Raw genomic sequence first — 24,192 nt, forward strand, 5'->3', positions numbered from 1 at the left:
ATCATTTCACTTTAAGACCTGCTCTGGAATCACTGTGATTTTTGTTGAAGCAACTTGTATTCTTTACCTCCATTACGACGGTAATTTTTTTTTCAAGGGAAAGTCCATACTTCTTGAGGAAACAGCCCGAAAGGTGTAAAAAAATCCCTATGTCACAATATGTAGCGGTCGAAGAGCACGATAAATCTCGAACTGTTCAATCGATTTGGTCCCAAATTTGGCTTTCGAAATATTTTGTCCAAACTCAGTTTTAGTTCGAAGATGGCAATACCGGTCCACAACTTCCGTACTTCCGTACTTCAGTACTTCCGCCGAATAAATAAAAAATGTCACTAAAATGGTATGAACGATATCTCTTGAACGGTCCAAACTTCCCTTAATTTTTTTTGTCCAAATTTAGTTTATCTTCTAGAATGACCCATATCAGTCCTCTCCTTAGGGTACCTTCCTCACAAAAGTTCAACATTTGTGTCTAAGTTCAGTTTAGGGTTTTCGAAGATATTTTGCAAATGTATACCGATTCTGTTCGTTGTGGTATTGTTTACAGCGATATTATGTTTTCCGTGGACAAGTCCATGCTTCCTGGCATACTGGTTAAAAAAATATATACGATGACAGACTGAAATGACTATTGGGCGCGATATCTATAGAAAAGATGTGACTCCCAAAATTAGATCCACTTCCATAAACCATAATCCTAATCCACATTTTTGTCGGCAAGTTCTAATGTCCAAAAAGGACACAAAATTTTTGAGGTACTGGCAGGCAGACAAAGATTTTTCAAAATATTAATTGTGGGACTACCCGACACAGAAACGTGGGTCTTTTAAAAAATATGTTTGATGGGCCACAAGACCAAGAAACGTAGATTTATGAATAATATCTTTTGTGGGGTTATTAGACCCGGAAACGTGGATTTATGGTTTTGCGGGGTCTAAAGTCGTATTGGTACGGCTCAATTATTTCATTGACCATAGGCTTTATTCGTTCCCACAATATACCGAACGCTATCTTATATGCAGCAGACTTATGCCACTATAATTTTCGCACACAGTCTTGTTGCCTTTACCTTATATTGGTACGGCGGTATGCACTCAATACCATCCACTTCCATAATCCATAATCCTAATGCACATTTTGTCGGCAAATTCTAATGTCCAAAAATGGCCACAAAATTCATATAGGGGTGGGTTACTAATCCGACGCCAGCCCAAGTTTTTATCTGTCGTATGGTTGAACGCCCGGCACATTTTAGCTCATTACCTTTAACGGGTGCTAAAGGCAGTTCCCCAGATGAAATCATGGGGAGGTCAGTGATACAAGAACCTACTTACATTAGCCCTTTTTGCGAGGTTATGCACCTTTATGTTGATTTATTTGACGTATATACAAAGGAATTGATAATATAAATCCCCTGGATTTACTAAATCCAGTACAAAGTAAACGTAATATAATTTGTTTTATTTTTGACAGTACGAATGTAATGAATTCGTTGCGTAGTTAATTCCTTAGGTGGCCCATACCAAACGTTTATCGCATAAGCCGAACTATGAATAGATATCCAATCGCATCCAATATCTTTCTTTTTCCACCAATTTGACTTACATGCTTTAAGATATCACCCTTGATTCGTTACATCAAAGTCTTGACATTACCGTACACGTCTTCTTCTGTCTTTCACATGGGAGTGTTATTATTCATTCCCATGACACGATTTAGCCACCGTAATTGTTGTATGTAAATCAACGTGTTTAAGTATGTGAATGTTGGTAGATACCTGAAATATCTCGCCATTTTCACCGCCTACATTCCACGGTGACGGAGATGCACCATACCAGGAATTGTTCTCTCAAACATACTAGATCAATGAATGGGGTTTTGCCGGGTCTAATGAGTCGATTATTTCATATATCATAAGCTTTAATACTGCACTCTAAAAGCTCGATAAAATTTTGTAGGAAATGTGAAAAAGCTACACAAAATTTGTCTCACGATAAAATCAAATTTCTTACGAAAATCTATAACCCATTTAAATTAATATTTAACATATTTTTTCTCCCCTCCAAAAGATCAAAGCTTCCGGCGTCCTCAATGGTTGCCACATGCAATAAATCATATTATTCAACGGTGCAATAAAATGCCAGATAAAACATGCTTACATGGTAGTTTTTAATCCATTCTGATTTGAACAGGTTGATCTTTGTTGCCTGCAACACATTAGAATGCGCAATATGCCACATGCAACAGAGATGTTGATAATGGCGATGAGGACAGAGACAAATCGCTTAAACCAAACAAAAAACTGTGTCAACAACAGTTTAATGAAAAACAAAAGTGTTGATCACGGTAGTTAGAAGCTAAGCATTGCAATGCTTTCAATGCATTGGCTTGGAATTGTTGGCAAAGCGCTTTAGTGTTGCCAGCTCAGAATTATATTCATAAAATTTTTAATGCAGACAAATGTTAAAATTCTAAGGGAGTCTAAGATGGAGCAACTTCACAAAAGTGTAATTTAAAACATTCCCCATAGGACCCTCGAATATTACTGTCCAAAATCCAATCCAAGTGTTGTAATAGTAAGTCGAAAAATATTGTTTGAAACACTTGAAGACAGAAGGTCCTTAAATGAAATCTTTATCATAACGCATGCCAGAGCCTTGTCCGGAGATCCAAGCGTTGTTAAGTTTAAAATTTAAGGAATTCCCGCCAATTATACTCTAAAACCACTATTTTAAAAATATCTGCTAAAAAATCTCAGTTATTTCCCTAATAACCTCTTAGTGACGCTGTTCACTCACTTTATTCGAAACTTCAAGAAACAACAGAAAAAACTTATGAATGAAAACAGTTAGGAAAACATAAAAAACATATTTATAATTTCCGTTTAATGCTACTTGCGTGCCAGTAACTTTTCTTAAGCCAATAGCTTTTTTTTTGCCTTAGCAATACAAAAAAGAGGCGCGCGCCATCTGTGCTACCTAACATCAAATACATGGGCCCATAGAGTTTGGGAAGCCAAAGAGGAGGGTTCGACAAATACCTTTCGAAAGATTAATCATTATTGGCGGGGGGAATGAATGGCTCTATTGGTTACAAGTGCCAACGACGATTGGTCATAGTACAAAATAAAAAACTCCTTTAAGCCTTTTCGAAACGTTTAAAAAAATCTTTACCAGAAAAAAGTTCATTACAAAAACAAACGGCTTTGGACAGCAAAAACGTTTCTTGAAACACCACCACAAAATATTTCCAATGATTTCGATGAAATTGAAAGTTTTTTTGTTTATACCGCAAATCCAAAAATACCTCAAAGAGGTATTTGGCCATTGGTCAAATGTTTGTTAGGTGGTCGAATGTTTGCTTGCTTGACTGTTGTCGTTGACTCCGTTGCTTGATGGTTTGGTCTGCTTTATTCGCCTTCGGCAAAAGCTGAATTACAATTCATTGCAAATGTGATTATTGTATTTCTATAACAAATTGCTAACAAATAACATATCAATTATTCATTTTAGCAATTGTTGATTGTTTCGTTGAAGTTTTGAATGCCGCCTCTAAGCTTTTAAAGTCATGTTATTTGGAAGTTAAACATTTCTTTTTTGTTGGAAAATAATTTTTTAAATTTATCTTCCTTTTTCTTTTGAATATATTATCGGGGGAGTAATTTATGTCTACTGTTCAGTAGTAAAATTTTGGAGAAGCACAATGACTATTTGTCAATATTGTTTGATCACACACATAAATATTGAGACGTACACCCGCTTCTCGTGAAAAATTTGGAAACCGCAAAAAGTGATATGATTAAATTTTCCAACATTTGGGTGCACAGAAAAAAACTTTTAATGAACAGTTTCCTAATTCCTTTATTCAAAATTTATTTGAAACACAACCCAAACGCAATAAAGATGGGTTTGGTTTATGAATTCAACCAATAAAATAATTCAAGGTAGTGTTGGTAGAAAAAAACATACGAAATACAACATACAAAAATAGTCCGACAATTCAATTCAATTTCTTATCAAAATCTATGACCCATTTTAAATACTATTTAACATTTTCCCATTCAAAAGACACAAACCTTAAATCATATTATTCAATCGGTGTTTAACCGATTCTGATTTAAAAGGTTAACCTTTGTGACCTACAACATTAGTTGGCGCAAGTTCCCACATGCAGCAGAGATGGCGTCAACGACGAGGACTAAAGACCGAAAATAGCGATGCCAACAACAGTTTAATGATCATCTTAGGACTATATTTTGTCCACATAATTCCCATATACTTTTTCTTAATTACATTGATGCGAAAATAATAAATTAAACGTACATACATATATACATATTAGGGTTATGACTTGCCGACATTTCTTCTGATTTTTTTTTTAATTCTAATAAAATCAAGATAATTGACCTCAAGTTCAACTATCTTGATTTTATTAATGTATGAAATAAAAAAAATCTAAAAAAATTATTTCCTGTTACAGGAAGTAATAAACTTAAGCCGTTTCCTTTCAAATATTGAACAAGATCATGGAGAAACCACTTTGAGTTTGGTTATCTCATGTGGCTCTAAAGTTTATTATACATAATAGGGTATCTGCTTAAAGTGACTTCAAAGAAATGCCCATAATTCTTATAAATTCGAATTCATTTTGTGCGAGAGTTTTTTTCACCGAATCACCTCAAAATTAAGATTTTATATAATTTTATGTTGAAACCCCTGACGCTATGATACAGGCATATGAGGAGGATGCTCTGCTATAACGACGCGAGTGTAGAGACTTTTACAAAAAATTAAAAAAAAAAAACTTTTTTAATTAATATCTCGTTGGAGTCGAGTTTTGCAAGTAAAAAAAGGAAAGCCAATGATTCGAACCCACACAACCACCACTATGTGACCTGGTTTCGCTGTTGGTAGCTACTCATCAGACATATTGGCTGTGGAGTGGCTTGTCGTTCACCAACTATTTTTTACATTGAGATTTTTTCCCATTCCTGTATGGCTTTTACGACAAACGCTTTTTAGCGAAGTCTTCGGAAATTATGAATTTGGCTCTGAACGCCTCACATGACTTTCAAGGACATGGAATCAAACCCCAGCCTGGCTGAAGATGATTTTTGTATTTATTTGAAAACTTTGCCTATTGGGACGAAGAGAAATTAATTAAAACAAGCAAAAAAAAGTATCTGTCGGCTTTGCTCTTAGCCTGTGTGAATTGAGACACTGTTTGAATTTTGGATGTTAAATTCATGCCGACAAAAATATGGATTTGGATTAAGGCTACAATGTTTTGCAGGGGTGGTAACTAAAGGAATGGACCGGCATAGTCCATTTTGGAATTAGGTCTTATTTTGGGAATCATTCTAGATAGATATCGCGACCACCAGTCATTTCAGTTGGTCGCCATATAACTTAGACCTTTGGACCATTTTATCAAGAAATATGGACATGTCCACTGTAACCAGGGACACTGGCAGTGCCTTCGGTTTACAAAGGATTCTCGAACATACCCTTAACCACACTTAAACAAAAATATTGCACATTTGTGTGGTAGGTACCCACCCTAAGTTGGGAAAAAATATTTCGAGGTCCAAAGTTTGGACCAAATTGGTTGCTCAGTTTATGAGATATTGCGCTTACCATTATAGCAGATATTTTCGAACTTTTGTGGGAGAGGTACCGGAAGGAGTGGACCTATAAGCAACATCTTCGAATTATATCTAATATTCGAAGATATATCACCATATGCATAGTGGCACTAGCCACTACCCTTGCTGGCTGTAGGGGTTTTTCTGCTTTTGGGTCATTTGCTCAAGAAGAATAATTCCTTGCGCATAAAAAAAACTTCTACCATGGTAATAGGGGCCTTGAGTGCATTCTCTTGTAATAAAAATCCAAACTATTAAAGGGCAGTCCTAAACTGCACTTTTCCGAAATTTTGTGTGGGAGGTACCCGAAGGAGTTGACATATATTGTCCATATTATACGCTGATCTATGTCTCGTAGAAATATCCGAACTTAATCTAGGTCTGGTAGAAATATTAATCATTTACTTACTTAGTTGGCCCATTACAGAACATTTGTTCCATGAACCGAACTAAGAAAATATCTCCAATTCTCTCTGTTTAGTGCTTCGCTTTCTGGAATACCGCGCCTTGTCATCTCTTCATCCACTTGTTTGCGCCATGTGGCTCGAATTTATACGCCTTTTTAGCGGGTTCATCATCTCTCATTCTTATTATATGGCCGAGCCAACGCAATCGCTGCATATCGATACGTTTAAATGTATTGATGTCGTTGTATAGCAGATACCGCTCGAGGTTCATACGACGTCGATATTCACCGTCCACGCAGATTGGTCCGTAGATCTTTCGAAGATTTTTTCTCTCAAACACGCCAAGCACTGCCTTATCTGCTTTCGTAAGTACCCAGGCTTCGGAACCATACATCAGCACGGGTAGTATCAGTGTTTTGTAGAGCGTTATTTTTGTTTGACGAGATGTGGCTTTGTTTTTGAAGTGCTTACTTATTTCATAACTGATGTCGTTTGTTGTGTTTACGGCGGTGCCGAGGTATACGAAGTCTTTTACTACCTCAAAATTATAGGAACCAACTTCAACAATTGGTCCGATCTCAATGGACGCATTGCGCGCCGACACCATCAGCTTGGTCTTCTCGCCGTTTACCGCCAGACCCACTTTAGCAGATTCTCCTTCGATCTTCATAAAGGTATCGGTTACTTCTTTTACTGATCGTCCCATGGTAGAAATATTACGATGTGCAAAGTATGGAACAAATCGGTTAGTCCCTTTGAGAGCTATCATGCGCATAATTTTTGTAAAAAGATTTGAACTTTTGTCGAACTTAAGCTAAGTTTGAACAAAATTTTGGATTTGGATAGAGATATGGTCAGAACAAACATATTTTAAGAGCGATATAAGGTATTGTACTTAACTATATATATATATTGTTGCTGCAACCTTATATATATTTGGTGAGACAACATTATATATATAATACCATATTTTGCTCTTAAACTATGTTCGCTCCGACCATATTTTATTTGCAATTTGCCTCTGTCCCGTCCTATAATAAACCAAAGTTGGTACCATTGCAGACATCGCTTAGAGATACTAGGTTTCTTCATTCTCAGTAGACAAAACGCTTGAGGTGGTGTCCTCTCAAGTATTCGAAGAGGTTATTCATTTGTCTATCATTAGTATTGCCTCTAGGAACAATATCCATCCAGCAGGTGGGAATAAAATATTTAACCAGAATCGCACTCTAGTGACCCCTTCTTCTTCTTTTCTGCTTAACTCCTTGAGAAGCATAGGGCCTCTACAAACATCCTCCAGAATGGTCATTTGCTATTACCTTTATTTCGCTCCATGATTTTCCGGTGAATTCTAACTGCTTCAATAGACTACCTTGGGTTCATCGCTACCGTTCATAGTTCATCGCTATTTTTCCTCATCATGTGCCCTATTCATTATACCCTACACTACTATGTAGAAAGGGTATTATAAGTTTGTTTTGGGAAAAATTCATGTAACACCGCGAAATATTCGTCGGAGACCCCCAATGTGGTATACCAATCTTCATATCTCGGCGAGATAAAGCGATTTTGAGATGTGTGTCCGTCCGTCCGTCCGTCCGTCCGTGTGTCCGTCTGTCCATTATAAATTGTAATCAAACTCCAGCCCGCAATTATGGACCGATCGTCACGAAATTTCGTATGGAGGTTGGTTTCACATCAGAATAGATCGCTATTTTAATTGGTGATGATCGTGAAATATTTAGCGGGTGAAATGGACCAAAAACATAATTTTTATCCGATTTTGTAGTTGCTCTGTAGGTCGCAATAATAGTCCGATAGCCTCGAAATTTTAAGTAAGATAAGAGTATATGACAAATAAGAAGCTTGCGATTTGAGACGGCGATCAGATAATATTTAGAGGGTTAAAAGGACCACAACTTTTGTGTGAAAATTGTGAAATTTTTTTATAAACAGCTTATATCTTTATTCCTGAAAGACACATTCCCCACTCGTGAGTTACATTTGGAAGACGATCTCTTGACCTTTCAATTGATGTCAATTATGTCGATGTACGTGATCAGATAACAGAGTGACAGCCTAATATATCCAGTTTTTGTTTGTAGTATAATTATAAACCCGCTAGAGGTCGCAATTATAGTTCAATAGTCACGAAATTTTGCACGTGGTAAGAGTTTAGGTAGAAGAAAATGCCTATAATTTGGAATGATGATCTGATATTATTTAGCGGGTGACATTGATCATTAATTTTGTATGAAAAATATTCAGATTTTATTTTGGGTCCATGTTTTAATTTCTGGAAGGCATATACCGGCAAAGTAGCCTACATATGGAATAATAACTACTGACCTTTCCCCTGATGCAAATTGCAATAATGTGTCTGTCAGATAACGGGAATACTGCCTAATATGTAATCGGGTTTCTGTAGAGAACCATAATTTCCTCCCATGCTACCAATTGTCTTATATCATGACAGAGAAATTTTAAGTTCCGTTCATTTGTCTCTCTTACTGTCTAGCTGGCTGGTGCGCACGATAACTCCCAAACAGATCTACCGATTGGAACCAAATTTTGCACTTCATAATTTTTGACAAAACTTAGTTTAATTTCGAATATGGGCCACATCGGTTCACTCCTTCAACACCTCCCCCACAAAAGTTCAAAATTTGTCTGAAAAATTGTGTGAACGATAATTGTCGAAATGCGAAATCTATTTGGTCCAAACTTTCCATATATTAGTATTCCTTCCAGATATAGATCCGGTAAGACTATATCATTCCACAACTTCAAGTATCTCCCACACAAAATTTGGAAAGGTGAAATTTAAGAGTCCTATCGAATCGTTTTGATTTTCTTCAGCAGATTGTCCTTGCGCCTCCTATTTGCGATGGTACAATTGCAGTGGCAAGTCCATACCTCCAGAGATTATGGCCGAAAAGGTCCAAGAAACCCTGAAAAACAAGCAAGAAACCTAACTAAAATGGCAAATCCGCAAGATAACTCTCAATGGGATTTTCTGATTGGTCCAAACTTTGCACATCCTATTATTTCATCCAGTCATGTATCAGGTTGGAATATGGACTATATCGGTCCCGTTCTTCGAGTACCTCTTACACAAAATTTGGGAAAAGTGCAGTTTAAGGACCAGTTTCGGATCTATTTGAATTTTTTGAAGAAGGTTCTTTTTACGGTACCTATTTCAGCGGTACAATTTTTCCGTAGTAAGTCCATACTTCCTGAGATAATGGTCCAAAATTTCCAAAAAATAATTCTCAAACTTTTTCAAAAATCAGAAGTTAGATTTGGTAAAACCTTACATTACGATACCTACAAAATATATATTTTTATACGGCATAATTATTGTGTTTGCTTCTTTTTTGGTCAGATGCTGAGGGTATATCACCGTTAGCGGAGCTGACTTATAAGTACTATCTTACTTAGTGTGTAATTGAATATGAATAATTTTGGGATTTATAAATTTGTTTGCATTAAAATTAATTGAATTTCTATTCATTATTATTAGTTATTTCTATCGGTATAAAATATGTATATAACCACAATGAACTATTTTCGAAATGCCCTGAAAATCACAAAACTGCGTGCATTACCAAGCATATGTGAGGACGATAGATCTTCAACAAACCCACAATCAATGTGAATTTTCCAATTTTGGCATATTGTTTAGAAATGTATAAAAAATTGTTCCACAAAATCCCGGTAGGGACAAGGGAGGGAATGAATTCATGTTATGTCATTGATATGTGACGTATTTTTATCGCCGAATCCGAAAGGCGTGTACAAGTTGCCACTTGTAGAGAAGTTTTTCATGGCTGAAATAATCAGGAATTATCGGCAACATTACAAAGGGGTATTATGCCACCGTTGAAAATTTGATGTGGCCAGGCCTGGGAATCATACCCGGACATTCAGCCTGCAATGCGGTTGCACATAGCTAATTCCTACAGGTTGTGGTGTAGGGTATCACATGGTCGGCTCCGTCCGACTATAGCCTTTGCTTACTTGTTTTATTCTGATGATTGTTATTGGATCGGTATTGCGACGTTTGTAGAGATCAGAATTGCTTATAACAATTGGCCACCAGATTCTTAATATGTAAAAGACTGCAGCTTTGAATTTAAGGCTGCTGTTGTCAACCAGGTGCCAAGTGACCCTCATATCAGGCGAAATAGATTATTTTATTGATATAAACAACTTTGTAATATCAGAAAAGAGGACAGGCGAATCTGTCGACATCACAGGCCTGCAAAGAACGCGATATTTTCCAATGTGCTATGCCCCGAGTTGACTTTCATTGGAATTACAGGCAAATAAAAATTGTCTCTATTTTTGAAATAAACATATCTGTCTCATTTGTTATGTATTTTTGTGCCAACTTTTTTTTGTTTTTGACAAACATGCAATTGCAAATCTGAATATAACAACTTTTCTGCAAACATAAAACTTATAGAAAGGGTAGTTGCTAAAATGTTTATATTGGTTGTATATAATTCGCATATTCATTTTCCAATACCAAATTAAATGATTGGCCCAAATTGTCGAATTATAATACTTATACAACCATATACATACACAAAATATAATTGTAGGAACAATATTACAATCATAATTTTTAGTTTGTATGTAGAGCAGTAAACCCAGAAATAGTGTATAGCTAACACGCTACAGAAATCTGTATCCAGACTTCGAGTTAGGGTAAGAATCTGGGTTGATATTTCTATTTTTTTTTTAATAATCGTTGACTTTAATTCTGCAAAATGTTGGTAGCCAAATAGCCAATTACAACCTTTTGGGTAGTGGGTGTCGAACTCACAACCCTCGGTTTTTGTAACCGGACTAGCACACTTTGTACCACCATTACCCATTACATAGTAACGAACAATATGAGAAGTTTGGCATTGACATTTTTAAATAACACAGTGATTAATTGGTGGCAATGCTTGTTTATGTTACTTGGTAATGGGTTATTCGATCCTGTGATGCTCAAATTGTTGCTGGATAATGTTCAAATTTTATCTTCGGGCATTAATATAACCACCATATTCCCTTCTGCTTATCTAAATTTCCTACTAAAGACCCGCCCGCCACTATGTTTTGGCCCCTAAAAAAACCCAACACCACATTTTCAATGCCAAATCATTGATGTTATGGCTGCCGAAGACAATGTGGTTGTTTCTGTTGATTGTTGTTATTTTTTTGTTGTAATGTCCAAAATGTTTCAGATGCATATCTCTTAAATGTATGACCCAGACCGTTTCATTGAACTTTTACCACTTGTAGTTTTGCTTTTGGCCACAAACGGCCAGCAAAAAAAAACCATACTTTTACGACCATTATTGTTGTTGTTCTCCTGTTCTTCTACAACAAACACATCAACTGCCAAACAATAAATGACCACCAATGCCAAAAGCTACCAGCTTTAGCATCATCTTCATGCCCATGTGATGATCTGCAACAATACAACGTTGAGGATGTTGCTGCCACCAGTGAATCTGACGATGATGCTGATGATGATGTCGATGCCAAAAATGTTGTCTGTTTCTCTTGTCGGTTTTTTTTGGAAGGCTGGCGATGATAACCATGAGCTCAACCATAGCTAATCGACAAATCATGTTGAAAATGAAGAGGATTTCGTATTGTTGTTGTTGCTGCTAAATTGCAATTATTATGGGCTTTTTGTTGGATTGCCCCCACCGTTATTGATGTAGAAGCAGCAGGCAATAACAGTAGTGATAGCCGGTTGTTGTTGCTGTTATCATTGTTCGGCCTTAGCGTTAATAATGTGAAAATTTTGTCCAGTAGTGGTTATGGTGGTGTTTGGTGGCACTTTGTTGTCCACCATGTTTTTGCCACTGGTCCTTCTTCTGTGGTGATTTTTAGGAATGTTTTGTTTGCTTTGTTTTTGACTGTTTATGACCATCAAACTTGTATCTTTTGTACGTCCGCTTGTTAACTGATGGTCTGGCTGGCTGTTAACTGAAAGTGATGGCTTACACGGTTGTCACAGCTACTGTTTCGTGCTTTTAGTCTGATTTCTGGGGGTTTTCCCAAGTCCTCCTTATTTGCCAAGGATTGCTTGCTGTGTGCATGAGGGGCTTAGGATTTAAGCACACCATCAACTTTTTGTTAATGTCTTTGCACAAACCAGGTGACAGCCATATTCCCGTGAAATGTGAAATGAATTACTACCAATGACGTTCGTTGGCAGCAGCAGTATTTGACAATTTATGTCTTTTAGAGTTTTGAGTGCTAAGCGGAAATGTAATTCATTTTCAAAGTCAAAAAGGGAAAGTATAGACAGATATGATGCAATGAATGAATGTGTATCACTTAGAGGGGTATAAAGATTTATTTTTGAGGCAATAACAATTATGTAATAAAATGAATGGGATTTTCAAATGAAATGTGATTTTTTTAAAATAATCAATGAATGAAGATATTTTTCTCATTGCAAAGACGTCTGAGCAAAAATATATATTAAAAGATAACACCCAGTCTTAACCATCGAAAAAATGCTTTTGGTCCTCAAGTATGCTTGGAGGAAATCAATTTCAGACAATTTGGTGTCGATTTTACCCTGTCCGACCGTCTGTCTGGCTGCTGCGCATATTAACTCTCGAACGGATCAATCCTAACTTTGCACCTAATAAAATTTTGTCCACACTTAAATCATGGCAGAAGATGGGCCAATTCGGCCCTATCCTTCGGGCAGCTCTCCCACAATAGTTCACAATTTTTCTCTAAAATTGTCCTTCTCAAGGATCGAAGAGAAAATGACACATATAGTGCTGCTTAGCAAACAGAAACAAGACGTTGTGCCCGGTAGACGTATCGGGAAAAAGGAAGAAGAGAGAGAAATTTAAAAGTGGGTATGTGAGGAAATCGAAATGTACAGGAGTCATAATAAAGTTCGAAAATTCTACCAAAAAGAGAAATATCAAAGTGACAGCTTTGCTATAGGCACATTCTCCGGTAGGGACGACCAAGGTAATCTGGTAACCGATACATACTGCGTGCTCAAGTTATGGAAACAGCATTTTTTGGCATTGACACCGCCAGGCCAAGATGAGGTAATGACATCACCAGCTGAAGAATAATAAAGCCGCAGGGGCCAACTGAGGTGTTAAAAACCGAATGTTATACTCTGATAAGGGGTATGTATGGGTATAAGGAAAGAAGACACTACCAATGACAAGAATAAGAGCTTTCCATGTCCAGTAGTTACTTTTTTGAATTTTTTCCCAAAGGTTCTCCTACAACAGCGATCTAATGTTTCTTGTCAGTAAGTCCGTGTTGCCTGACAACTCTAAAAATCCTACTGTGACCAACTAAAGTGGCTGGTGGGCACGATAACTATCGACATTGGTCGTTGCACATCGTAATATTTCTCTCAAACTTACTAACATTTCGAATACAAGCTTGGACTGTATCGGACAACTCTCTCCGGTACATCCCTCATAATAAATCAAAATTTTTGCTTAAGTTCCGTTTAAGGCATGTTCGAGGATTGTTTTGACATTTTTGTCGATTGTAGTTCTTGTGATGAAGTTCGTGTGCTAGTCCATGCCTCCTAATGTCTGAGCTGACTCCCAAACTTCGATCCATTTACAATTTGGGTTATGTCGTCCATTCTTTCAGGTACCTCCTCTGCAACATTTCATTACATTTGTGCTTTAATCCAGTTTAAGGCCAGAGGATCTTGCTGAAATTTTAATAGTAGATAGTCTACATATCAAATCGATATTCAAAAATTCTGCAACCTGGACTGGCTGCGGTCATAAAGAATCAGGTGACAAGTGAGTGGGTTTAGCTAAGTAGTTAAACTGTTTGCATGCACGCAAGCTACAAAACAACAACAAATCAAAACATTTGCTCTCTCTTGTCCGCTTTTTCTTTGCGTTCGGGTCATGTGTGTGTGATTTGCCGAAAAACTTCGTAACTTCAACAATACCAAAGAACAGGGATGCTCTGCTGCGATGGATGGGAGATGGTCTCCGAGTACAACATTCACCCTGTATCTTTGTGCTTTCTGGCATCTGCATCAGTATGAATGCTATTCAAGCCTACATCATAGGCTCGTTGATCTAGAGGTGTTCGTACCTTTGGACCTCTCTCTCTCCAGATCACGAAGATCATTCCTGGCGTGTCTGGTTGAGCCAAGTCGGTACACAAGAATTTAGAAGTGTACTGCAGGTACTGCAACGACATCATTTTTTGTGCTGAACTACTGGTAAAATTTTCGTCTCCTCCGTGGTGCTACGAAGAGCTACCCTGTTGCAGTTCTCAGTCACTGTGGCAGGTTTGAATATTCATCCGCTGCGTAGTGCTAACATTTGCATATCACACTGGCGATGCATAGCATACCACTGACCGGCCTATTGCTTTATAAGAGGTCAACAAGGTGTCTTTGTTAGCACCCTACCTTGTCCCTACTTCTAATACTTTCGCAACTAGCAGTGGCTTGCGCAAACGACTTAAACATGCTCTCAAACGTTACACCCAACAGTTTAGGGTAGTTATTGGTCGGAATCAGGACACCATCGACCAATATGTTCAGTGGAAATCTCATTTCAGACGACCAAGTGGTGAACATAGTGGCAGTGGATTAAGCGGCGGATATTTTGTTGTTCCTCAGATTGGATAACAGCACTCTGTCAGCTATGTTGATATTAAATCTGTCACATATGTCACATACGATTGGACCCGATCCCGTGATCGATCTCTATGCCGTCTGGAGAGTGTGGGAAGTTAGAGCTGTGGTAAGCATGTCCGTCTTGCACTCAGAAGGTCTGCGGTTCAATCCCTGGCCAGAAAATCAAAATTTTCGACTCTGACAAATCGCCTCAGTGTAATGTTGGTTTACATTTCCGAAACATTCCAGCTATGAAAAACTCCTCTACAAGTGGTGTTGTTAAGGCGCATCGTTCAGCCTCATTGAACCAACATAAAGCCTCCCTTGCCTCTTCAGTGATTTTGTGGGAACATATGTACTCTTCCATGGTTCAGGTACATTTCTGGTAGAAATAAGCACTTAAATACACTGTGCCCCACTTAAATACACTGTGCCCCACTTAAATACACTGTGCCCCACATTGGGCGCCATTCAACTAACAAGCTGGTTATTTATACAAAAGACGTATCAAAAGGACCATTTAAAATTTCTTCTAATGTGTTTGCAATGGCCACCCATTGCTCTCGTATATGTAATAGTTAAACAGTTCCGCACATATCATCTCACCTTAGGGAACTGTCTGTTTCACTCTACGGCTCTTCCAAAGTTTCAAGCACGGCTTTGTCCTCGAACAGTTTTGCATTCGATAGGTCAGGAGTCACCATTTATACTTTTTTAGGGTCATAAGATAATGAATCGGTTGTATTTCATTTTTAGCTGCATGTCTGTTTTTTTTTTTTGTTTAAAATACTAAAATTTTATTTTTAAAAAGGTTTCATGAACCCATTAAGGCCAAAACTCAGTAAGCTCTTCGCTTTGTTGATTCGCTTTCCGAAGACAAATTATAGAGGAGAACTGCGGCGGAATTGCACAGAGACTCTGGCATTCTTTTATAATTTGGCATTTGGAAAACGAAGAAACGAAGTGAGGAACTGATTGAGTTTTCGCCTTTACTGTTTCCTGCCAGTATTATTTCCTACTACTACTACAGTAGCTATGCGAACGGAAACCACTCTTTCATAGTTCCTCTTTATTTAAACAATTGTATTTCATTTAATAATATTGTAATTATTTCAGCAACGACACTACCTTCAAGTACTTATTTCAATTTTTAATTAAATAGAAAAAAAATATTCATTTTACGAAAACGAAATCTAATCATACCGTTAGCATATCGTTTATGGAAGTTACATATCTAAATGTCTGTAACAGTTTGTTAAATATATGTTATTCTAGACATTACTTGGAAAATAGACACCCCGCACACAAAGTCTGCCAAGCGTAAAAGTGTGGCAATTCAGGAAGTTTTTCTTTAACTTTGTTGGGTATTTCATGCTCTCGATACAAGTACTCGTAGTCTTCATGCAGACATGATTGTCGTGTGATATCGTGTGATCCAGTTAAAATTTTCTTTTGTAAACAGCAAAGAAAAACAAAGAAATGTCTTCTTTTTTATTAATTGTTCCATGGAAAAGCATTTAACCAACATTTTTTGTGTGAGTCGTAGTCGTGACAAAAATTAAACGCAAGCCTGAAAGTCCCCCTACATTCATTCATAGCTAACCATAAAGCCTTACTCTTCCCTCTTATGATGATATCTCATATTTAACAGTGGGTTGTGGATAATTGCGATTTATATGGTAGCACATATATAGATATTTGTAACAATAATTTAAACGGTACTTGAAGAGAGAATCATATAAACTGATTTGGACATAAGTAGCAGTAGTTAATGATGGATGATAATCCCCATTAATTTTTTGTGGTATTTTTGTGGCATACTTTGACGGTATGATTCGCTGTATTATTTATGCTCTGCTAACTACTTTTAATTTCGCCCGCTAGTTTACCCGTTAATCGTGTTCCACTTATGCAAAACTAACTGTTCACAGTTTAAGTAAGGAAAAGTAACGCAAATGGGTGAAAAATGAAGTTAGTAAAATATAATAAATATTAATACATTTTAAGCTACCAAAAGCGGAACAAACTATTTTGTTTCTTTTTCTTTTTTTGTTTTATCAAAGCAAAACCAAGCTGATGATAGTGAAGATAGGTGCCATGGCATAACGTAATATCTCATTTAGTTACAACACTAAACAATTATATTGTATACCTTAAATTATATTCATAATAATCGTGTAATTGAGTAGTGGTATAGTCGACGACGACGTTATAATGGTTTTAGAAAACGTTAGTGTTTTTTTTCGCTTTTAAAAGTAAAAGTGTGTGTATTTTGGTTTAAATTTCCTTTCATTTTTATTTTGTTAAATATTAATGGTTTGTTGTTATTCCATGTAAAATAATGTAATGAAATAATTAATATGAAACATTAGTTGGAAATAAATGAAATTAAATAATTATTACAGCATTGTAAATACAGCACTGTGGTATAAAAGGTTGCCTTAAGGCGTAAAAAAATGCCGTAAAAAATATGATTTAAAAAATTCCCATTGCCTAATAGTCTTTCCAAAATATTCTTTATAAAATCCCCATAGCCTAACAGTCCATCCAAAAATATTTTTTAAAAAATCCACGTGGTCCCATAGCCATTGAAAAAAATGTTCTTTATAAAATACCCATAGCCTAACAGTCCCTCCAAAAATATTTTTTAAAAATCCACGTGGTCCCATAGCCATTTAAAAAATTTTCTTTAAAAACCCCACTTGGTTTAATAGCCCCTCCAAAAATTTTCTTTAAAAAACCCACATGGTTTAATAGCCCTTCCAAAATTTTCTTATAAAAATCCACGTGGTCTAATAGTCCCACCAAAAATATTCTTTAAAACATTCACGAGGTCTAATGGTACCACCAAAAATATTCTTTAAAACATTCACGAGGTCTAATGGTCCGTCCAAAAATATTCTTTAAAAAATCCACGAGGTCTAATAGTCCGTCCAAAAATATTCTTTAAAAAATCCACGAGGTCTAATAGTCCCTCCAAAAATATTCTTTAAAAAATCCACGAGGTCTAATAGTCCCTCCAAAAATATTTTTTAAAAAATCCACGTGGTCTAATAGTCGCTGAAAAAATATTCTTTAAAAAATCCACGTGGTCTAATAGTCGTTGAAAAAATATTCTTTAAAAAATCCACGTGGTCTAATAGTCGTTGAAAAATATTCTTTAAAAAATCCACGTGGTCTAATAGTCGTTGAAAAATATTCTTTAAAAAATCCACGTGGTCTAATAGTCGTTTAAAAAATATTCTTTAAAAAATCCACGTGGTCTAATAGTCGTTGAAAAATATTCTTTAAAAAATCCACGTGGTCTAATAGTCGTTTAAAAAATATTATTTAAAAAATCCACGTGGTCTAATAGTCGTTGAAAAAATATTCTTTAAAAAATCCACGAGGTCCAATAACCACTGAAAAATATTCTTTAAAACATACACGAGGTCCAATAGCCACTGAAAAATATTCTTTTAAAAAAATCCACGAGGTCCAAAAGCCACTGAAAAAATATTCTTTTAAAAAAATCCACGAGGTCCAAAAGCCACTGAAAAAATATTCTTTAAAAAATCCACTAGGTCCTAAAGCCACTGAAAAAATATTCTTTAAAAAATCCACGAGGTCCAATAGCCACTGAAAAAATATTCTTTAAAAAATCCACGAGGTCCAATAGCCACTGAAAAAATATTCTTTAATAAACCCACTAGGTCCTAAAGCCACTGAAAAAATATTCTTTAAAAAATCCACGAGGTCCACTAGCCACTGAAAATATTCTTTAAAAAATCCAAGAGGTCCACTAGCCACTGAAAATATTCTTTAAAAAAACCACGAGGTCCAATTGCCACTGAAAAAATATTCTTTAAAAAAACCACGAGGTCCAATAGCCACTGAAAAAATATTCTTTAAAAAATCCACGAGGTCCAATAGCCACTGAAAAAATATTCTTTGAAAAATCCACGAGGTCCAATAGCCACTGAAAAAATATTCTTTAAAAAATCCACGAGGTCCAATAGCCACTGAAAAAATATTCTTTAACAAATCCACGTGGTCTACTAGTCGTTGAAAAAATATTCTTTAAAAAATCCACTAGGTCCTAAAGCCACTGAAAAAATATTCTTTAAAAAATCCACGAGGTCCAATAGCCACTGAAAAAATATTCTTTAAAAAATCCACGAGGTCCAATAGCCACTGAAAAAATATTCTTTAATAAACCCACTAGGTCCTAAAGCCACTGAAAAAATATTCTTTAAAAAATCCACGAGGTCCACTAGCCACTGAAAAAATATTCTTTAAAAAATCCACGAGGTCCACTAGCCACTGAAAAAATATTCTTTAAAAAATCCACGAGGTCCACTAGCCACTGAAAAAATATTCTTTAAAAACACCACGAGGTCCAATAGCCACTGAAAAAATATTCTTTAAAAAATCCACGAGGTCCAATAGCCACTGAAAACATATTCTTTGAAAAATCCACGAGGTCCAATAGCCACTGAAAAAATATTCTTTAAAAAATCCACGAGGTCCAATAGCCACTGAAAAAATATTCTTTAAGAAATCCATGAGGTCCACTAGCCACTGAAAAAATATTCTTTACAAAATCCAAGAGGTCCGATAGCCACTGAAAAATATTCTTTAAAAAATCCACGAGGTCCAATAGCCACTAAAAAAATATTTTTCAAAAAAAAATCCACGAGGTCCAATAGCCACTGAAAAAATATTCTTTAAAAAACCCACTGGGTCCAATAGCCACTGAAAAAATATTCTTTAAAAAATCCACGAGGTCCAATAGCCACTGAAAAAATATTCTTTAAAAAATCCACCAGGTCCAATAGCCACTGAAAAAATATTCTTTAAAAAATCCACGAGGTCCAGTAGCCACTGAAAAAATATTCTTTAAAAAATCCACGAGTTCCAATAGCCACTGAAAAAATATTCTTTAAAACATTCACGAAGTCCAATAGCCACGGAAAAAATATTTTTCAAAAAAATCCACGAGGTCCAATAGCCACTGAAAAAATATTCCTTAAAAAAATCCACGAGGTCCAATAACCACTGAAAAAATATTCTTTAACAAATCCACGAGGTCTAATAGCCACTGAAAAAATATTCTTTAAAAAACCCACGAGGTCCAATAACCACTGAAAAAATATTCTTTAAAAAAACCACGAGGTCCAATAGTCACTGAACAAATATTCTTTAACAAATCCACGAGGTCTAATAGCCACTGAAAAAATATTCTTTAAAAAATCCACGAGGTCCAATAGCCACTGAAAAAATATTCTTTAACAAATCCACGAGGTCTAATAGCCACTGAAAAAATACTCTTTAAAAAATTCACGAGGTCCAATAGCCACTGAAAAAATATTCTTTAAAAAATCCACGAAGTCCAATAGCCACTGAAAAAATATTCTTTAAAAAATCCACGAGGTCCAATATCCACTGAAAAAATATTCTTTAAAAAATCCACGAGGTCCACTAGCCACTGAAAAAATATTCTTTAAAAAATCCACGAGGTCCAATAGCCACTGAAAAAATATTCTCTCAAAAATCCACGAGGTCCAATAGCCACTGAAAAAATATCCTTAAAAAAATTAACGAGGTCCAATAGCCACTGAAAAAATATTCTTTAAAAAATCCACGAGGTCCAATAGCCACTGAAAACATATTCTTTGAAAAATCCACGAGGTCCAATAGCCACTGAAAAAATATTCTTTAAAAAATCCACGAGGTCCAATAGCCACTGAAAAAATATTCTTTAAGAAATCCATGAGGTCCACTAGCCACTGAAAAAATATTCTTTACAAAATCCAAGAGGTCCGATAGCCACTGAAAAATATTCTTTAAAAAATCCACGAGGTCCAATAGCCACTAAAAAAATATTTTTCAAAAAAAAATCCACGAGGTCCAATAGCCACTGAAAAAATATTCTTTAAAAAACCCACTGGGTCCAATAGCCACTGAAAAAATATTCTTTAAAAAATCCACGAGGTCCAATAGCCACTGAAAAAATATTCTTTAAAAAATCCACCAGGTCCAATAGCCACTGAAAAAATATTCTTTAAACAATCCACGAGGTCCAGTAGCCACTGAAAAAATATTCTTTAAAAAATCCACGAGTTCCAATAGCCACTGAAAAAATATTCTTTAAAAAATTCACGAAGTCCAATAGCCACGGAAAAAATATTTTTCAAAAAAATCCACGAGGTCCAATAGCCACTGAAAAAATATTCCTTAAAAAATCCACGAGGTCCAATAGCCACTGAAAAAATATTCTTTAAAAAACCCACGAGGTCCAATAACCACTGAAAAAATATTCTTTAAAAAAACCACGAGGTCCAATAGTCACTGAACAAATATTCTTTAACAAATCCACGAGGTCTAATAGCCACTGAAAAAATATTCTTTAAAAAATCCACGAGGTCCAATAGCCACTGAAAAAATATTCTTTAACAAATCCACGAGGTCTAATAGCCACTGAAAAAATACTCTTTAAAAAATTCACGAGGTCCAATAGCCACTGAAAAAATATTCTTTAAAAAATCCACGAAGTCCAATAGCCACTGAAAAAATATTCTTTAAAAAATCCACGAGGTCCAATATCCACTGAAAAAATATTCTTTAAAAAATCCACGAGGTCCAATAGCCACTGAAAAAATATTCTTTAAAAAATCCACGAGGTCCAATAGCCACTGAAAAAATATTCTCTCAAAAATCCACGAGGTCCAATAGCCACTGAAAAAATATCCTTAAAAAAATTAACGAGGTCCAATAGCCACTGAAAAAATATTCTTTAAAAAATCCACGATGTCCAATAGCCACTGAAAAAATATTCTCTAAAAAATCCACGAGGTCCAATAGCCACTGAAAAAATATCCTTAAAAAAATTAACGAGGTCCAATAGCCACTGAAAAAATATTCTTTAAAAATCCACGAGGTCCAATAGCCACTGAAAAAATATTATTTAAAAAATCCACGAGGTCCAATAGCCACTGAAAAAATATTCTTCAAAAAAATCCACGAGGTCCAATAGCCACTGAAAAAATATTCTTCAAAAAAATCCACGAGGTCAAAAACCACTGAAAAAATATTCGCTCCAAAAATATTCTTTAAAAAATCCACGTGGTCCAATAATGTCTCCAAAAATATTTTTTCTTTAAACCCCATATTTTAATATTCCATTTCCCCTCTTTTCTCTTTTGCAGAAAACCAATTGTAGTGCCACCCCCTCAGAAGCACTACAAAATTGTGTTCATTAAGGCTCCATCACCACCAGCACCCACAGCACCAGTCATTCCCGTCTTGCCACAGACCGAAGAGAAGACTTTGGTTTATGTGTTGGTTAAGAAACCCGAAGAACAACCCGACATTGTTATTCCCACACCAGCACCAACACAACCCAGCAAACCTGAAGTCTACTTCATTCGCTACAAGACACAAAAAGAAGAATCTGCTGGTCCATATCCCAACAGTATTGCTCCAGCTCCTTCTGGTGATTATGGTGCTCCATCTGTGCCCTCAGCACCATCGGCGCCAAGCTCTTCATATGGTGTACCCTCACATTAAGACGGACCTCCTACCCCACATGAAGACCACAATGGCTGACCACAGAGACCAAAAAAGAGAAAAAAACCAACTGAATACTCAATGTGAAACTGTGTTTTTGTTATTGGACAGACGGACAGATTACTCAAGTTTTAGTTAATTAAGTCTACCAAAAAACGAACTCTGCTCTCTATATCTATCCCATCTCTTTTGTCTTTACCTCATCTTTTACTCATCTCTCTTTTTTGTTTACATAATTAGTCGTAAGAATTTTGTATTTTTTTATAAAAAAGCAACGAAAAACTTTTTTAACGTGTGACAATTAATTTATAAGTATTTTTAGCATTAAATATTTTTATAAATATATTTTTGTTGTTTCTTCCACTAAACATAAAAGAAAGGAGGAGCACGACCACCAAAAATAGAATCAACCACCCACCATAGCAAAAGAGGACGCATTTTATCATTGTCGCCCTCTTCCGGAATCCTCGAGCCTTGTTGGCCGTACTGTTTAGTTAGACTGTTTGTTTCATATAAAAAATAACAAAAAAAATCATTATAAATATTATATTATTTTTTGTCTATTTTTATACATACCAACATATTTTGTACACATTTCGTTCACAAGCAAATAGTTCTTATTTTTTGCATTATTCTCATTTGTATTTGAGTTTCATAGAGAAAAACACAAAAACATCATCATTTCTGTTGTAACGCATTTTAGTATTTTATTATTATTTTATTTAAAAAAAAGAAGAAGAGAAAAACTTTTTTGTTTGATAAATAACAATGTTCATTTTTGTGTATAAACAAAGTTAATAAAAATTTTTTATAGAAAACTAATTAATTTTGCAGTTTTTCTACATTACACATCAGTAATTATGGAGGGAATATTACGGTCGCAGTTCTTTAGTCAGATCTTTTCAAACGACCGGGAATTTTTTAGGGTAATATAGGACTATTTTAATACCAATTGATTTTTTATTGGGAAAATACTTTACAAATTCCATCCTCATCATGTATTGATTGACCTTAAGCCCAAACAACATCTCTACCAAAATCCGAGAAAAACTTATAACTCAAATTTGACCTTAACGATTTTGATCCTGAAGACATTTATCAGTTATCATTTATCAGGCCTTTATCTCAGAAACGAATAGGAATTTGGCCTCTCTGTCTTTAGCAATATTGTAGCCCTAAACTAGTAGAAAGTATCTTTTGAAAAAACCGCATAAGAAAAACTCCATCTAGGGCATCAAAATCTAGATAAATAGAACAAGTGAGCCTAGGCTATAGTCGGGTCGGGCCCGACTATGTGATACCCTACACCACTACCCCTGTTCATAAGCTTTTGACTAATAAAATTCAAAATATTAAAATTGGGATAGCTTAGCGCCTTCGCTCTGAATGTCTTCATTAACACAGGTCAATTTTTTTGAAACGCATTTAAGTGCATCGTCAGAATAACTCAAAAAAAAAAAAAAAAATAAAAATGGAAAATTGGGATGTACGCCAACCATCAACCATCACATCCCGACTCCTGAATAATATCCGACCATTATCAAAAATCAAAAGGTTTTTTCCTCTGTGGGACCCCCAATAACACCCAAAATTTCGTGACGATCGAATTAAAATTGCGACCTGTAGCGTGATTTCCAAAAAGTGGAAAAATGGGTTGTATTACCGACTACTGCGATACCTCCGTTATTTGGATACCTTCGCCAACATGCTTTACATCAGTGTAATGATGGAATTTTTTATTTTCATTGTCAGACTTTGCTTTTGTAAGGTCCCGAACCAAAGCTGTGATATTCGTCATTATTATTAAAATCTCAAAAATGAAAAGTTGTGTTCTATTAGCGGCTATTGCGATATCTTCGTTGTTTGACCACCTACGACAACCTACGTAACATCGTTGCAAAGGCGATATTTTCTACTTTCATTAGCAGGTTTTGCTTTTGATA

General features: G+C 35.7%; 1 protein-coding gene across 1 annotated transcript in view; it reads left to right on the forward strand.

Annotated features, from left to right (window-relative positions):
* The window catches only part of TwdlE (TweedleE), a 29,148-nt gene extending 6,077 nt beyond the window's left edge, over nt 1–23,071 (forward strand). Inside the window, exon 3 of the mRNA XM_073966387.1 lies at nt 21,889–23,071. Within this exon, the coding sequence (XP_073822488.1) occupies nt 21,889–22,249 (361 nt within the window). The 3' untranslated portion in view covers nt 22,250–23,071. The remainder of the gene's footprint in view (nt 1–21,888) is intronic.
* Nucleotides 23,072–24,192: the final 1,121 nt, after the last annotated feature.

The sequence above is a fragment of the Musca autumnalis genome, unplaced genomic scaffold (genome assembly GCF_047663935.1).
Source record: "Musca autumnalis isolate F117 unplaced genomic scaffold, ASM4766393v1 scaffold_2, whole genome shotgun sequence".
Lineage (NCBI taxonomy): Eukaryota > Metazoa > Arthropoda > Insecta > Diptera > Muscidae > Musca > Musca autumnalis.